Genomic DNA, 12679 nt, shown 5'->3' on the forward strand with positions numbered 1-12679 from the left:
GCTAGGATGGTGTTTTCTGGGAGGTCACCAATGCATTGTAGTTTCCTCAGGAAATCAGTGGTGTCGCAGAGATAGCTGGGAGTGCTGGTGGCATAGGGTCTGAGTAGAGAGTCCATATATCCAGACAGTCCTTCAGTGAGAGTGCCAATGCCCGAGATGATGGGGTGTCCAGGATTTCCGGGTTTGTGGATCTTGAGTAGTAGATAGAATAACCCTGGTCGGGGCTCTAGGGGTATGTAGATTTCTTCTGGTGTTAGTGTAGGGAGTGTCCTGAGTAGATGCTGTAGTTTCTTAGTGTATTCCTCAGTGGGATCTGAGGGAAGTGGCCTGTAGAATTTGGTATTGGAGAGTTGTCTGGCTGCCTCCTTTTGATAGTCAGACCTGTTCATGATGACAATGGCACCTCCTTTATCGGCCTCTTTGATGATAATGTCAGGGTGGTTTCTGAGGCTGTGGATGGCATTGCGTTCTGCACGACTTAGGTTGTGAGGCAAGCGATGTTGTTGTTCCACGATTTCTGCCTGTGCACGCCGGCGGAAGCATTCAATGTATAGGTCCAGGCTGTCATTTCGACCCTCAGGAGGAGTCCATGTGGAGTTCTTTTTCTTGTGCTGTTGGTGGGAGGGCACCCGTGTATCAGTGCACTGTTCAGTGTTGTCCTGGAAGTATTCTTTGAGTCGGAGACGGCGAAAGTAGGCTTCCAGATCGCCACAGAACTGTATCATGTTGGTGGGGGTGGCAGGGCAGAAAGAGAGTCCCCGAGATAGGACAGACTTTTCTTCTGGGCTGAGTGTGTAGTTGGGTAGATTGACGATATTGCTGGGTGGGTTAGGGGTACCACTGTTGTGGCCCCATGTGGCAGGTAGGAGTTTAGACAGCTTACAGTCCTTTTTCCTTTGAAGAGAGGTGAAGTGAGTAATGTAGATCTCCTGTCTTATTCTAGTGAAGTCCGTTTGTATAGAAGTTTGGTTATTAATGAGAGTCTCCAGGTTGGAGAGCTCTTTTTTGATGTTTTCCTGTTTGCTGTATAGGATGCATATCTACTCACTTCACCTCTCTTCAAAGGAAAAAGGACTGTAAGCTGTCTAAACTCCTACCTGCCACATGGGGCCACAACAGTGGTACCCCTAACCCACCCAGCAATATCGTCAATCTATCCAACTACACACTCAGCCCAGAAGAAAAGTCTGTCCTATCTCGGGGACTCTCTTTCTGCCCTGCCACCCCCACCAACATGATACAGGTCTGTGGCGATCTGGAAGCCTACTTTCGCCGTCTCCGACTCAAAGAATACTTCCAGGACAACACTGAACAGTGCACTGATACACGGGTGCCCTCCCACCAACAGCACAAGAAAAAGAACTCCACATGGACTCCTCCTGAGGGTCGAAATGACAGCCTGGACCTATACATTGAATGCTTCCGCTGGCGTGCACAGGCAGAAATCGTGGAACAACAACATCGCTTGCCTCACAACCTAAGTCGTGCAGAACGCAATGCCATCCACAGCCTCAGAAACCACCCTGACATTATCATCAAAGAGGCCGATAAAGGAGGTGCCGTTGTCATCATGAACAGGTCTGACTATCAAAAGGAGGCAGCCAGACAACTCTCCAATACCAAATTCTACAGGCCACTTCCCTCAGATCCCACTGAGGAATACACTAAGAAACTACAGCATCTACTCAGGACACTCCCTACACTAACACCAGAAGAAATCTACATACCCCTAGAGCCCCGACCAGGGTTATTCTATCTACTACCCAAGATCCACAAACCCGGAAATCCTGGACGCCCCATCATCTCGGGCATTGGCACTCTCACTGAAGGACTGTCTGGATATATGGACTCTCTACTCAGACCCTATGCCACCAGCACTCCCAGCTATCTCTGCGACACCACTGATTTCTTGAGGAAACTACAATGCATTGGTGACCTCCCAGAAAACACCATCCTAGCCACCATGGATGTAGAGGCTCTCTACACAAACATCCCACACACAGATGGAATACAAGCTGTCAGGAACACTATCCCTGATGATGCCACAGCACAACTGGCTGCTGAGCTCTGTGCCTTTATACTTACACACAACTATTTCAAATTTGATGACAATATATATCTCCAGATCAGTGGCACTGCTATGGGCACCCGCATGGCCCCACAATATGCCAATATCTTCATGGCCGACCTGGAACAACGCTTCCTCAGCTCTCGTCAACTCACACCCCTTCTCTACCTACGCTACATTGATGACATCTTCATCATCTGGACCCATGGGAAGGAGACTCTGGAAAAATTCCACCATGATTTCAACAGCTTCCACCCCACCATCAACCTCAGCCTGGACCAATCTACACGGGAGGTCCACTTTCTTGACACCACGGTGCAAATAAGTGATGGTCACATTAACACCACCCTATATCGAAAACCCACCGACCGCTATGCCTACCTTCATGCCTCCAGCTTCCATCCCGGGCACATCACACGATCCATTGTCTACAGCCAAGCACTGAGGTACAACCGCATCTGCTCTGACCCCTCAGACAGAGACCAACACCTACAAAATCTCCACCAAGCATTCTCAAAACTACAATACCCGCACGAGGAAATAAGGAAACAGATCAACAGAGCCAGACGTGTACCCAGAAGCCTCCTACTGCAAGACAAACCCAAGAGAGAAACCAACAGGACTCCACTGGCCATCACATACAGCCCCCAGCTAAAACCCCTCCAACGCATCATCAAGGATCTACAACCCATCCTGGACAATGATCCCACACTTTCACAGGCCTTGGGTGGCAGGCCAATCCTTGCCCACAGACAACCTGCCAACCTGAAACATATTCTCACCAGTAACTGCACACCACACCATAATAACTCTAGCTCAGGAACCAATCCATGCAACAAACCTCGATGCCAACTCTGCCCACATATCTACACCAGCGACACCATCACAGGACCTAACCAGATCAGCCACACCATCACTGGTTCATTCACCTGCACATCCACCAATGTAATATACGCCATCATATGCCAGCAATGCCCCTCTGCTATGTACATCGGCCAAACTGGACAGTCTCTACGGAAAAGGATAAATGGACACAAATCAGACATTAGGAATGGCAATATACAAAAACCTGTAGGAGATCACTTCAACCTCCCTGGCCACACTATAGCAGACCTTAAGGTGGCCATCCTGCAGCAAAAAAACTTCAGGACCAGACTTCAAAGAGAAACTGCTGAGCTTCAGTTCATCTGCAAATTTGACACCATCAGCTCAGGATTGAACAAAGACTGTGAATGGCTTGCCAATTACAGAACCAGTTTCTCCTCTCTTGGTTTTCACACCTCAACTGCTAGAACAGGGCCTCATCCTTCCTGATTGAACTGACCTCGTTATCTCTAGCTTGCTTGCTAGCACACATATATATCCCTGCCCCTGGATATTTCCATTACATGCATCTGAGGAAGTGGGTATTCACCTACGAAAGCTCATGCTCCAAAACGTCTGTTAGTCTATAAGGTGCCACAGGATTCTTTGCTGCTTTCACTGATAACTACTCTCTGGGAAAGGTTTTTCAACCAGTTTTGCACCCACCTTATAGTAGCTCCATCTAGGTTGCATTTCCCTAGTTTGTTTATGAGAAGGTCATGCGAGACAGTATCAAAAGCCTCACTAAAGTCAAGATAGATCATATCTACCACTTCCCCCTATCCACAAGGCTTGTTACCTGTCAAAGAAAGTTATCAGGTTGGTTTTACTCGATTTATTCTTGACAAATCCATGCTGACTGTTACTTATCACCTTAGTATCTTCTAGATGTTTGCAAATTGGTTGCTTAATTATCTGCTCCATTATCTTTCCTGGTATGGAAGTTACACTGACTGGTCTGTAATTCCCCGGGTTGTCCTTATTTCTCTTTTTATAGATTGGCACTAGATTTGCCCTTTTCCAGTCCTCTGGAATCTCTCCTGTCTTCCATGACTTCTCAAAGGTAATCGTTAATGGCTCAGTTACCTCCTCAGTCAGCTCCTTGAGTATTCTAGGATGCATTTCATCAGGCCCTGGTGATTTGAAGACATCTAATGTCTAAGTAATGTTTAACTTGTTCTTTTCCTATTTTAGCCTCTGATACTACCTCATTTTCACTGGCATTCACTACGTTAGACGTCCAATCACCAGCAACCTTCTTGGTGAAAACCAAAACAAAGAAGTCATTAAGCATCTCTGCCATTTCCACATTTTCTGTTATTGTTTTCCCCCACCCCCGCATTGAGTAACGAGTCCACCCTGTCCTTGGTCATCCTCTTGCTGCTAATGTATTTGTGGAGTGTTTTGTTTCCCATTATGTCCCTAGCTAGTTTGATCTCATTCTGTGCCTTGACATTTCTAATTTTGTCCCTACATACTTGTGTTATTTGTTTATATTCATCCTTTGTACTTTGACATTGTTTCCACTTTTTGTAGGACTGTTTTGATTTTTAGATCATTGAAGATCTCCTGGTTAAGCCAGGGTGCTCTCTTGCCAGACTTCCTGTCTTTCCTATGCAGTGGGATAGTTTGCTCTTGTCAGGGCCCACTCTAGGCACCAGCCAACCAAGCATGTGCTTCGGGTGGCACAATTTCAGGGGTGGCAAAAAACTAGAGCCGGCCCTGCCTCTTGTGCCCTTAATAAAGTCTCTTTGAAAAACTGCCAACTGTCTTCAATTGTTATTCCCCTTAGACTTGCTTCCCATGAGATCTTACAACCAACTCCCTGAGTTTGCTAAAGTCGCCTTCTTGAAATCCAGTGTCTTTATTTTACTGTTCTCCCTCCTACCATTCCTTAGAATCATGAACTCTTACCATTTCGTGATCACTTTCACCCGAGCTGCCTTCCACTTTCAAATTCTCAACCAGTTCCTCCGTTTGTCAAAATCAAATGTAGAACAGCCTCTCCCCAGTAGCTTTCTCCACTTTCTGAAATAATAGATCCCTACGGCGGATCTGCTGCTTGGCAGGCCCCAGGCTGGAGGACTCCCATGGGAATGTGTGAGGGACAAGAGCATCAGCTAGAAGCGAGATGATAAAGGAGGGCATATGCCGCAGCCCGAGCCCACTGTGTTCCCATCTCAGCACAGGGAGCAGAGGGCTCGCTGCTAATACAAATCCCAGCCCAGAAGAAGCTATCAAGCATCAGGCTGCTCAGAGTGCGGCACTCACACTAGAGATCACCAGCATTGCAGTCAGGTACCATGTGCATCACTGGCCCCTCGCTTTCTCAGAATGCTGCCTTGATCTAGTCACTCAGCTCAGTCAAGAGAGAATGTCCTATACCAGGCAGGATGCTGCCAGCGTCCCAAGGCTTCCAGTGCCAGCTGGCACCTCACTGTCCTCATCTCGATCAGACCCAATTCGATGTGTGAGATTTACCTTTAGCAGTTTGCCTCCCCAGGAGATCAGTACTGTTTGGGGAAGGGTGCACTGGGGTTTCTCTCTGAGCAGCTAGTTCTTCCTATGGAAAAGCATCTGGTTTGTGACATTAGGCGTTTCCCCCTGAACGGATGGTGCTATGGGCAGATCCTAGTCTCAGCTCTGGCAACGCGGATACGGACCTACTCCGCTGCAGCCACTGGAGTCACTCCAGATCTATCCCAGCAGGCCCTGGCATAGATTCCCGCTACTCTCACACTCACCTGGTCCGGTTCAGCTCAATCTTACATGGATCCAACTCGATGTACTTCTTTTCCTCAAAGATCCGGTTTATGATTGGCTTCAGGACCTCATGGAGATAGGGCATCCCAACTACCTGCGGAGACAGCAGAAAATGGAGGAATGATGGAGGGGAGTGGGAAGGGGACGAGAGAGAATGGGGGAAACAAGACAGAAGGAAGAGCTCGGGAATGGGACAAGGAGGATAAAAGAAAAAGAAAGAAAGAAAGGCCAGACTGGATCAGACTAATAGTCCTGCTAGCTCAGTATCCTGTCTCCGGCAATGGGATACCAGATGCTTCAGAGGGAGTGAACAGAACAGGGCAATTATCAAGTGATCCATCCCCTGTCGTCCAATCCCAGCATCTGGCAGTTAGAGGCTTAGGGACACCTGGAGCATGGGGTTGCATCCCTACCCATCTTGGCTAACAGCCATTGATGGATCTGTCCAGAAACTTATGTCATTCTTTTTTGAATCCAGTTGCACTTTTGGCCTTTGCTTTTGGCAGTGAGTTCCATAGGCTGACCGTGCGTTGTGTGAAGAAGCACTTCCTTTTGTTTGTTTTAAACTTGCTGCCTATTCATTTCATTTGGTGACCCCTAGTTTTTATGTTATGAAAAGGAGAAAATAACACGTCCTTATTTAATGTCTCCACACCAGGCATGATTTTATAGACCTCTATCATATCCCCTCCCCCACCGTCTCTTTTCTAAGCTGAACAATCCCACTTTTTTCTCTTTCATTGTGTGGAAGCTGTTCCACACCCCTAACCATTTTAATTGCTCTTCTCTGAACCTTTTCCAATTCTAACATATTTTTGTTGAGATGGAGCGACCAGAATTGCACACAGTATTCAAGATGTTGGCGTACTATGGATTTATAGAGTGGCAATATGATATTTTCTGTCTTATTATTTATCCCTTTCTTAATGATTCCCAACATTCTGTTCACTTTTTTTGACTGCTGCTGCACATTGGATGGAGGTTTTCAGGGAACTATCCACTGTGACTCCAAGATCTCTTTCTTGAGTGGTAACAGCTAATTTAGAAAGGATGAACAATACAGAGAGGAGAGATGAGGAGGAGCGATTGGAGAGTGCCACTCATTACAGGTTCTGCGACCCAAGGGACAAGCCCCAGGTTTCACCCTAGCTGGCTTTCTAGGGGATTGTTGAAGCCTCATATCACTCTCCAGCACTCCCTCTTGGAGCTGTAAGGAACGGTGCTTGCCATCCTCTGATGCAGAAAGCTGGTTGCCAGGGGATACCCATGGCATAGACAGTGCCTCTGAAAGGTGTGCCACAGCTCTCTTTGCGGATGGCAGTGGGGAGGCAGAGAACAGTTTTGTTCTCACTGCCAGAGAGGGGGGCTTTACAGAGAGAGAACTGATGCATGATGGTTACCTCACCAGGAAATACTGGCCCCTATAGTGCTCACCGGAGATCAGCACTCTACATCCCTCCAAGGGTGGCCTCAGGGTAAAACAGCTTCTCCCGCCACTTGCAGAGGTGGTTTATTATGCTGATCTCCCTTCAGCAGAGCATGGTCACCAGACGCACTGCTGTATTGGTGCAGCTGTATGTGTAGATAAGCCCTTAATAAACAGGGTCTATCTTCACTAGACATTTTGCCCATTAAGCCTTGTGACCCTTGGGGTAAAGAAAAAACATTTGCAGCCAGGATGAAATGTGTGGGGTGTTTTCACAAAGGTGTTAACTACCCCACACTCATTGGCAATCAATTACCTGGAGACACAAGAGTCTAGTGAAGACAAACCCCCAAATTTAGCCCTTCTGGGGCCCTTCTCATGGCCAGTGCACATCCCTGGCAGACAAGAACACAGAGAGATTTGCCTGAGGCCACCACAATTAGAATCTGAACTATCCAGGAGTTCCTGGCTCCCAGCTCTGTGCTCGGACCAGCATGTGACTTTTCTCATGGTGTTATTTCACAGGCCACACAGGGAAGAGGATGGAAGAGGGGCCCTTAGCATGCTGAGGTATGGCACAGATCAGAGTTGGTAACACCTGCTTTCCCAGAATTCAATGGGACACTTTCCACCACACTCACCTTCATAAACTGCTCCATGGATTTGGAGGCCAGGGAGTTGGAGCGGAAGAGTGTGTTCGGATCAGCTGGAAGTAAAGAAAATGGATTTATAACCCAGCTGGGACCTGTGTCACACTGCATTTTCACAGTGCCTTTCACACAACCTCCATCCCACAGTACACTGCAGGGCTAAACAGTACCAGACAGTGAACAGCACATGGCATCAGCTAGACACAGCAGCGGGGTAGGTGCAAAGATGTTGTCAGAGCCTTCAGCCCTCTGGCCAGCAGTACAGGGTCAGAGAGATTGAGGTGCCAGCAGCAGGGAGCAGATGGGTTTCCAAGGGAGATCGGGAAGAAGAGGGGGTGGAGACAGGCAGGCTGCCTCATGCAGCAGGAGTTGCGGGGGAGAAGGCACTCACACCAGCAAAGGCAGAGAGGCTGGGGTTGTGAGGAGCAGAAGGAGGTGGAGAGACAAATGCTGGATCCTGAAATAATGGGGAGCCAGCTGAATGGCTTGAGCACGGTGGGGAAATGGAGCAGCTATTCCCTGCATGTGCAGGAAGGATTCTGGAATCAAGGGGGCCAGCCTGGGGTGGGCAGAGCCTGGGACTGGGGGCTGCCCCTCAGTTGAGAGCTGGGGAGACATGCATGAGGATCCCAGCAGAGATGGAGCCACGTCACCACGTGCAAGGGGGACACTGCCATGGAGAGCCAGCACGAGGCGAGGAGATAGCAAATGGAGAGAAGAACCCTGCCTTGGTTCTTACCTTGGAAGGCAGCTCCCAGGGAAGAGACACGGCCACACTAAGGCCCTTGGACTCTGATAGTGTGAAGTGGGGAGGAAGCCTGAGAACTCCCCTGTGTATGTGGCCTCCCTGGCCAAGTAGGATGGCATAATGGCTACAAGGAGATGTGAGCAGGGTGACCAGTGCTATAGCTATGCACTGGCTGCCATGGTTGCACTGGGAGCTGGGCAGGTGCCAGAATACAATGAGCCCAAAGGTAGCTTAAAGTCACCTTCCCCCATCCCTCTAACCCTGCCCCAAGGGCAGGAAAGGAGTGACTGGGAATTCGGCCTTTAATTTAGTCCATTCCCACCACGAGAGTTTCCCTAAACAGCCTCTCTCCCCGCCACGTAGCCAGGCCGCGAGCTCAGTCCTGGGCAGATGCCAAGCAATTCACGGCACTGGGGCTGGAGCTGGGCCAAGCCCAACCCGATTGCTTCCTCGTGTAGGTACAGGCAGGTAGCCAGAGGCACACCCCAGTCACTACATCTGCTCTGACAAGAAGCACTGCCTTGGAGTAGCTCCCACACTAGACCTGATGGAACCAATACCACTGGTACTAGAGTCCTGGGAACCTTAGACACTGATCTCCACCAGTATCCAGGGCCCCGGGGACCTTAGACACTGATCCCCACCGGTATCCAGGGCCATGGAGACCTTAGACACTGATCACCACAGGTATCCAGGGTCCCGGGGACCTTAGACGCTGATCCCCACCGGCATCCAGGGCCCCGGGGACCTTAGACACTGATCCCCACCGGTATCCAGGGCCATGGGGACCTTAGACACTGATCACCACCGGTATCCAGGGCCCCGGGGACCTTAGACGCTGATCTCCACCGGCATCCAGGGCCCCGGGGACCTTAGATGCTGATCCCCACCGGTATCCAGGGCCCTATGGATCTTAGACACTGATCCCCACCGGTATCCAGGGCCCCGGGGACCTTAGACACTGATCCCCGCCAGTATCCAGGGTCAGGGTTACCTTAGACATTGATCCCCACCGGTATCCAGGACCACAGGGACCTTAGACACTGATCCCCACCAGTATCCAGGGCCAGAGGGACCTTAGACACTGATCCCCACCGGTATCCAGGACCACGGGGACCTTAGACACTGATCCCCACCAGTATCCAGGGCCAGAGGGACCTTAGACACTGATCCCCACCGGTATCCAGGACCACAGAGACCTTAGACACTGATCCTCACCAGTATCCAGGGCCCCGGGGACCTTAGAGCTGATCCCCTCCGGTATCCAGGGCCCCAGGGACCTTAGACACTGATCCCCACTGGTATCCAGGGCCCTATGGATCTTAGACACTGATCCCCACCGGTATCCAGGGCCCCGGGGACCTTAGACACTGATCCCCGCCAGTATTCAGGGTCAGGGTTACCTTAGACATTGATCCCCACCAGTATCCAGGGCCCCGGGGACCTTAGACACTGATCCCCACCGGTATCCAGGGCCAGGGTTACCTTAGACACTGATCCCCACCGGTATCCAGGACCACGGGGACCTTAGACACTGATCCCCACCGGTATCCAGGGCCCCAGGGACCTTAGACACTAATCCCCACCGATATCCAGGGCCCCGGGGACCTTAGATCCTGATCCCCACCGGTATCCAGGGCCAGGGGTACCTAGGCACTAATATCCAGTGGTACCCATACTCCCTGGTACCTATTGCCATGGCTACCAAAGCTCACTTGTGCTAGGGTCACAGGATGTTGCAGATTTTCCCCTATGAATGTTCACAAAGTGACAGGGGAACTTTCACCCAATGGTGGCTCCAGACATGCCATTCTGATCTAGATCACAAACCCGGCAAAGCTCAGTAGGGCTGAGATGAAGAGTTTGGTCCAGCTCATTACAGAGAAAGTACAATCATTACACACGGAACCAGATTTCAAATACCTGGGGGTGAAGTCATCATAATTCTTATTTGTTTTATGGTGGGGCCTAATGACCCTAGCTGAGCTAGGAACCATTTTGTGCTAGGCTCTGTAGACACAGAATGGGAGAGAGTCCCTATGTCCCACTGTAAATAGACAAGACATGCAAAGGGTGGGAGGGGAAACTGAGGCACAGCACGAGGCAGCCAGCAGGTCCGTGGCAAAGCCAGGAACAGAATCCAGGTGTCCTGACTCCCAATCCAGTGCTCTATACACTAGGTCACACTGCTTGTCTCATACCAGCTGCTCCTAATGGGTGGGGAGGAGTTTGTTTCTACACATATTGACCCTTCACTCTCCTTGCCCCATTGAGTTTCAGTGTGGAGACCTATCTCCTATGCTGCTGCCCTAAACCTTCCCATTTCCAGCTCCCAAATGTTGCCAAGTATCAGAACCCACATTTGAACAGAGCATTTCTGGTCCATATCCCATTCTCCTGCCACCCCCGCCTCCAAACCAGGCAGCCTGGGGTTTCCATGGAAACACAATGGCACATTAGGACCAAGAGAAGGATGCTACGGTGAGGAGAGGAGCCAATCAGGGAGTTATGACAGGAAACCCAGGTGACTGGCTCCCAGTTTGAAGCAAGGTCTATCTGTGGCCTGGAACGATTGGAAGGGGGCAGGAGATCTTGGTAGTTGCTCCCCACCACCACCACTCCCCCAGTCGCCATGTGACTGCAGACTTGAGATCAGGAGAGGGAGAGAGGGAAGCAGGCCCTGCCCTTTGGATAGAGAGGGGTGGGAGTTCCTGCCCCCCTTCGTTTGGGGTTCCCGAGGCCAGTCTGAATTTAAAATCTTGTCTCGGTGTTGAAGGATGGGCTCACTTCAGATAGGTCTTTTGCTTGTGATTCCAAGGGAGGCCCAAGAGATGAGCGCTCAGAGAAATGCACAGGGGCAGGAAGGTACCACTGCCAGCTGGTACCTAGGGCCACAGGTACCATCGCTGACTGGGACTAGTGTCACAGGTACCTTGGTATCGATACTAACTGGTACCTCGGTGCTAGGCAAGGTGTGGAAATGGGCTCAACGGATGTTCGATTACTCCCCCTCCAGATTTCCTGGTCTAGGTGTGGCACAGGAGAACCCCCCCACCTCAAACACCAGGCAAGCAGCAGCAGGTGCCCTCCATATGGAGCACCCCAGATCACTTTGGGAGCTCCCTCAGTCCAGGCCTTGGCACTTCACAGCAATGCCCAGTGCCGTGAGCTTTGCCAATGACGAGCAGGCCCCTGGGGAAGGCACTGGGCCAGGCTCTCACCACCAGGCCTGTGGGGCAGCACTTACTCGTCTTGGTCACCTCCCGCAGGTTGAGGTAGTCCAGGAAGGGCACCGCCAGGCCCTGTCCCAGGAAGATCTTCACCAGCTTCGTGGCCACATCTTGCCGGCTCTCCACCGAGCTGATCTCCTCCAGCAAGGCTAGCGGGCTGACGTCCTCCTCCTGCCGCACAGCAGGGCAGCGATGCTGTCTGGCCAGCATGCATCTGCCCCACCCAGGGAGACCCCCCAGAGTTCCCTCACCAGAGCTCCCTCTGCCCCACACCAAGCGGGGCCCCTCTGTGTGCCTCAACCCCAGAGCCCTCTCTGCTCCACACCAAGTGGGGCTCCTCTGCATGCCCCAACCCCACAGCCCTCTCTGCTCCACATCAAATGGGGTCCCTCTGCCCCACACAGGGAGATCCTCTCTTCCCCCTGGACCCACTGTGCTCCCACACACCAGGAGGGTCTGTCTCTGGCCCCCATCCCAGGAGGAAGCTTTCAGACAGGTGTGGGGTGCAGCGGGGATGGAAGCTGACAGGCCATTCTGATCGCGTGGCCAGGCTGAACCTGCAGGACCACAGGCTCGGCTGAGCACCCCACCCCTTCCCCAGGTCCCTGCCCCTCTCATCAGAGCCAGTTCCTTACCCTCAAGGCCCTGGACAGGACCCTGCCTACAGCTCCAGCCTGGGCTCCTCCTACTCCTGGCACCCCCTCCACCTTCTCCTGGGACGAGTGTCCACCTGCTGCCAGCTAACGCATGCCCCTCCTGAAACTGCCTCCTGCCCCCAGCAGCGCTCTCCCTGCCTCCCACGGTTTGCAGGGCAGGGCAGAGGGCACATCTCACTCCATGGCCAGGTAGCCCTGGGTGAGGCCAGGGTGCTACAGAGGTGTATGGTCCCAATGCATCCTACTGGCTTCCGGGCAGCCCAGCATCAAGCCA

The 12679-nt window shown here is 51.4% G+C and overlaps 1 protein-coding gene and 1 long non-coding RNA gene across 2 annotated transcripts in view; both read right to left on the reverse strand.

The window, feature by feature from the left end:
• RASAL1 (RAS protein activator like 1) overlaps positions 1 to 12679 on the reverse strand; it is a 140497-nt gene that overhangs the window by 49070 nt on the left and 78748 nt on the right. The window contains exons 11-13 of the mRNA XM_050923892.1: positions 11767 to 11920; positions 7763 to 7827; positions 5677 to 5789 (exon numbers count right to left, since the gene is read on the reverse strand). Coding sequence (XP_050779849.1) covers positions 5677 to 5789; positions 7763 to 7827; positions 11767 to 11920 — 332 coding nt within the window. The remainder of the gene's footprint in view (positions 1 to 5676; positions 5790 to 7762; positions 7828 to 11766; positions 11921 to 12679) is intronic.
• Positions 9126 to 10184, reverse strand: LOC127034720 (uncharacterized). The gene is made up of 3 exons (XR_007769468.1): positions 9923 to 10184; positions 9227 to 9308; positions 9126 to 9185 (listed from the first exon to the last, which is right to left on the reverse strand). It is a non-coding gene; the product is annotated as an uncharacterized LOC127034720 (long non-coding RNA).

This window comes from Gopherus flavomarginatus, chromosome 15 (assembly GCF_025201925.1).
Source record: "Gopherus flavomarginatus isolate rGopFla2 chromosome 15, rGopFla2.mat.asm, whole genome shotgun sequence".
Lineage (NCBI taxonomy): Eukaryota > Metazoa > Chordata > Testudines > Testudinidae > Gopherus > Gopherus flavomarginatus.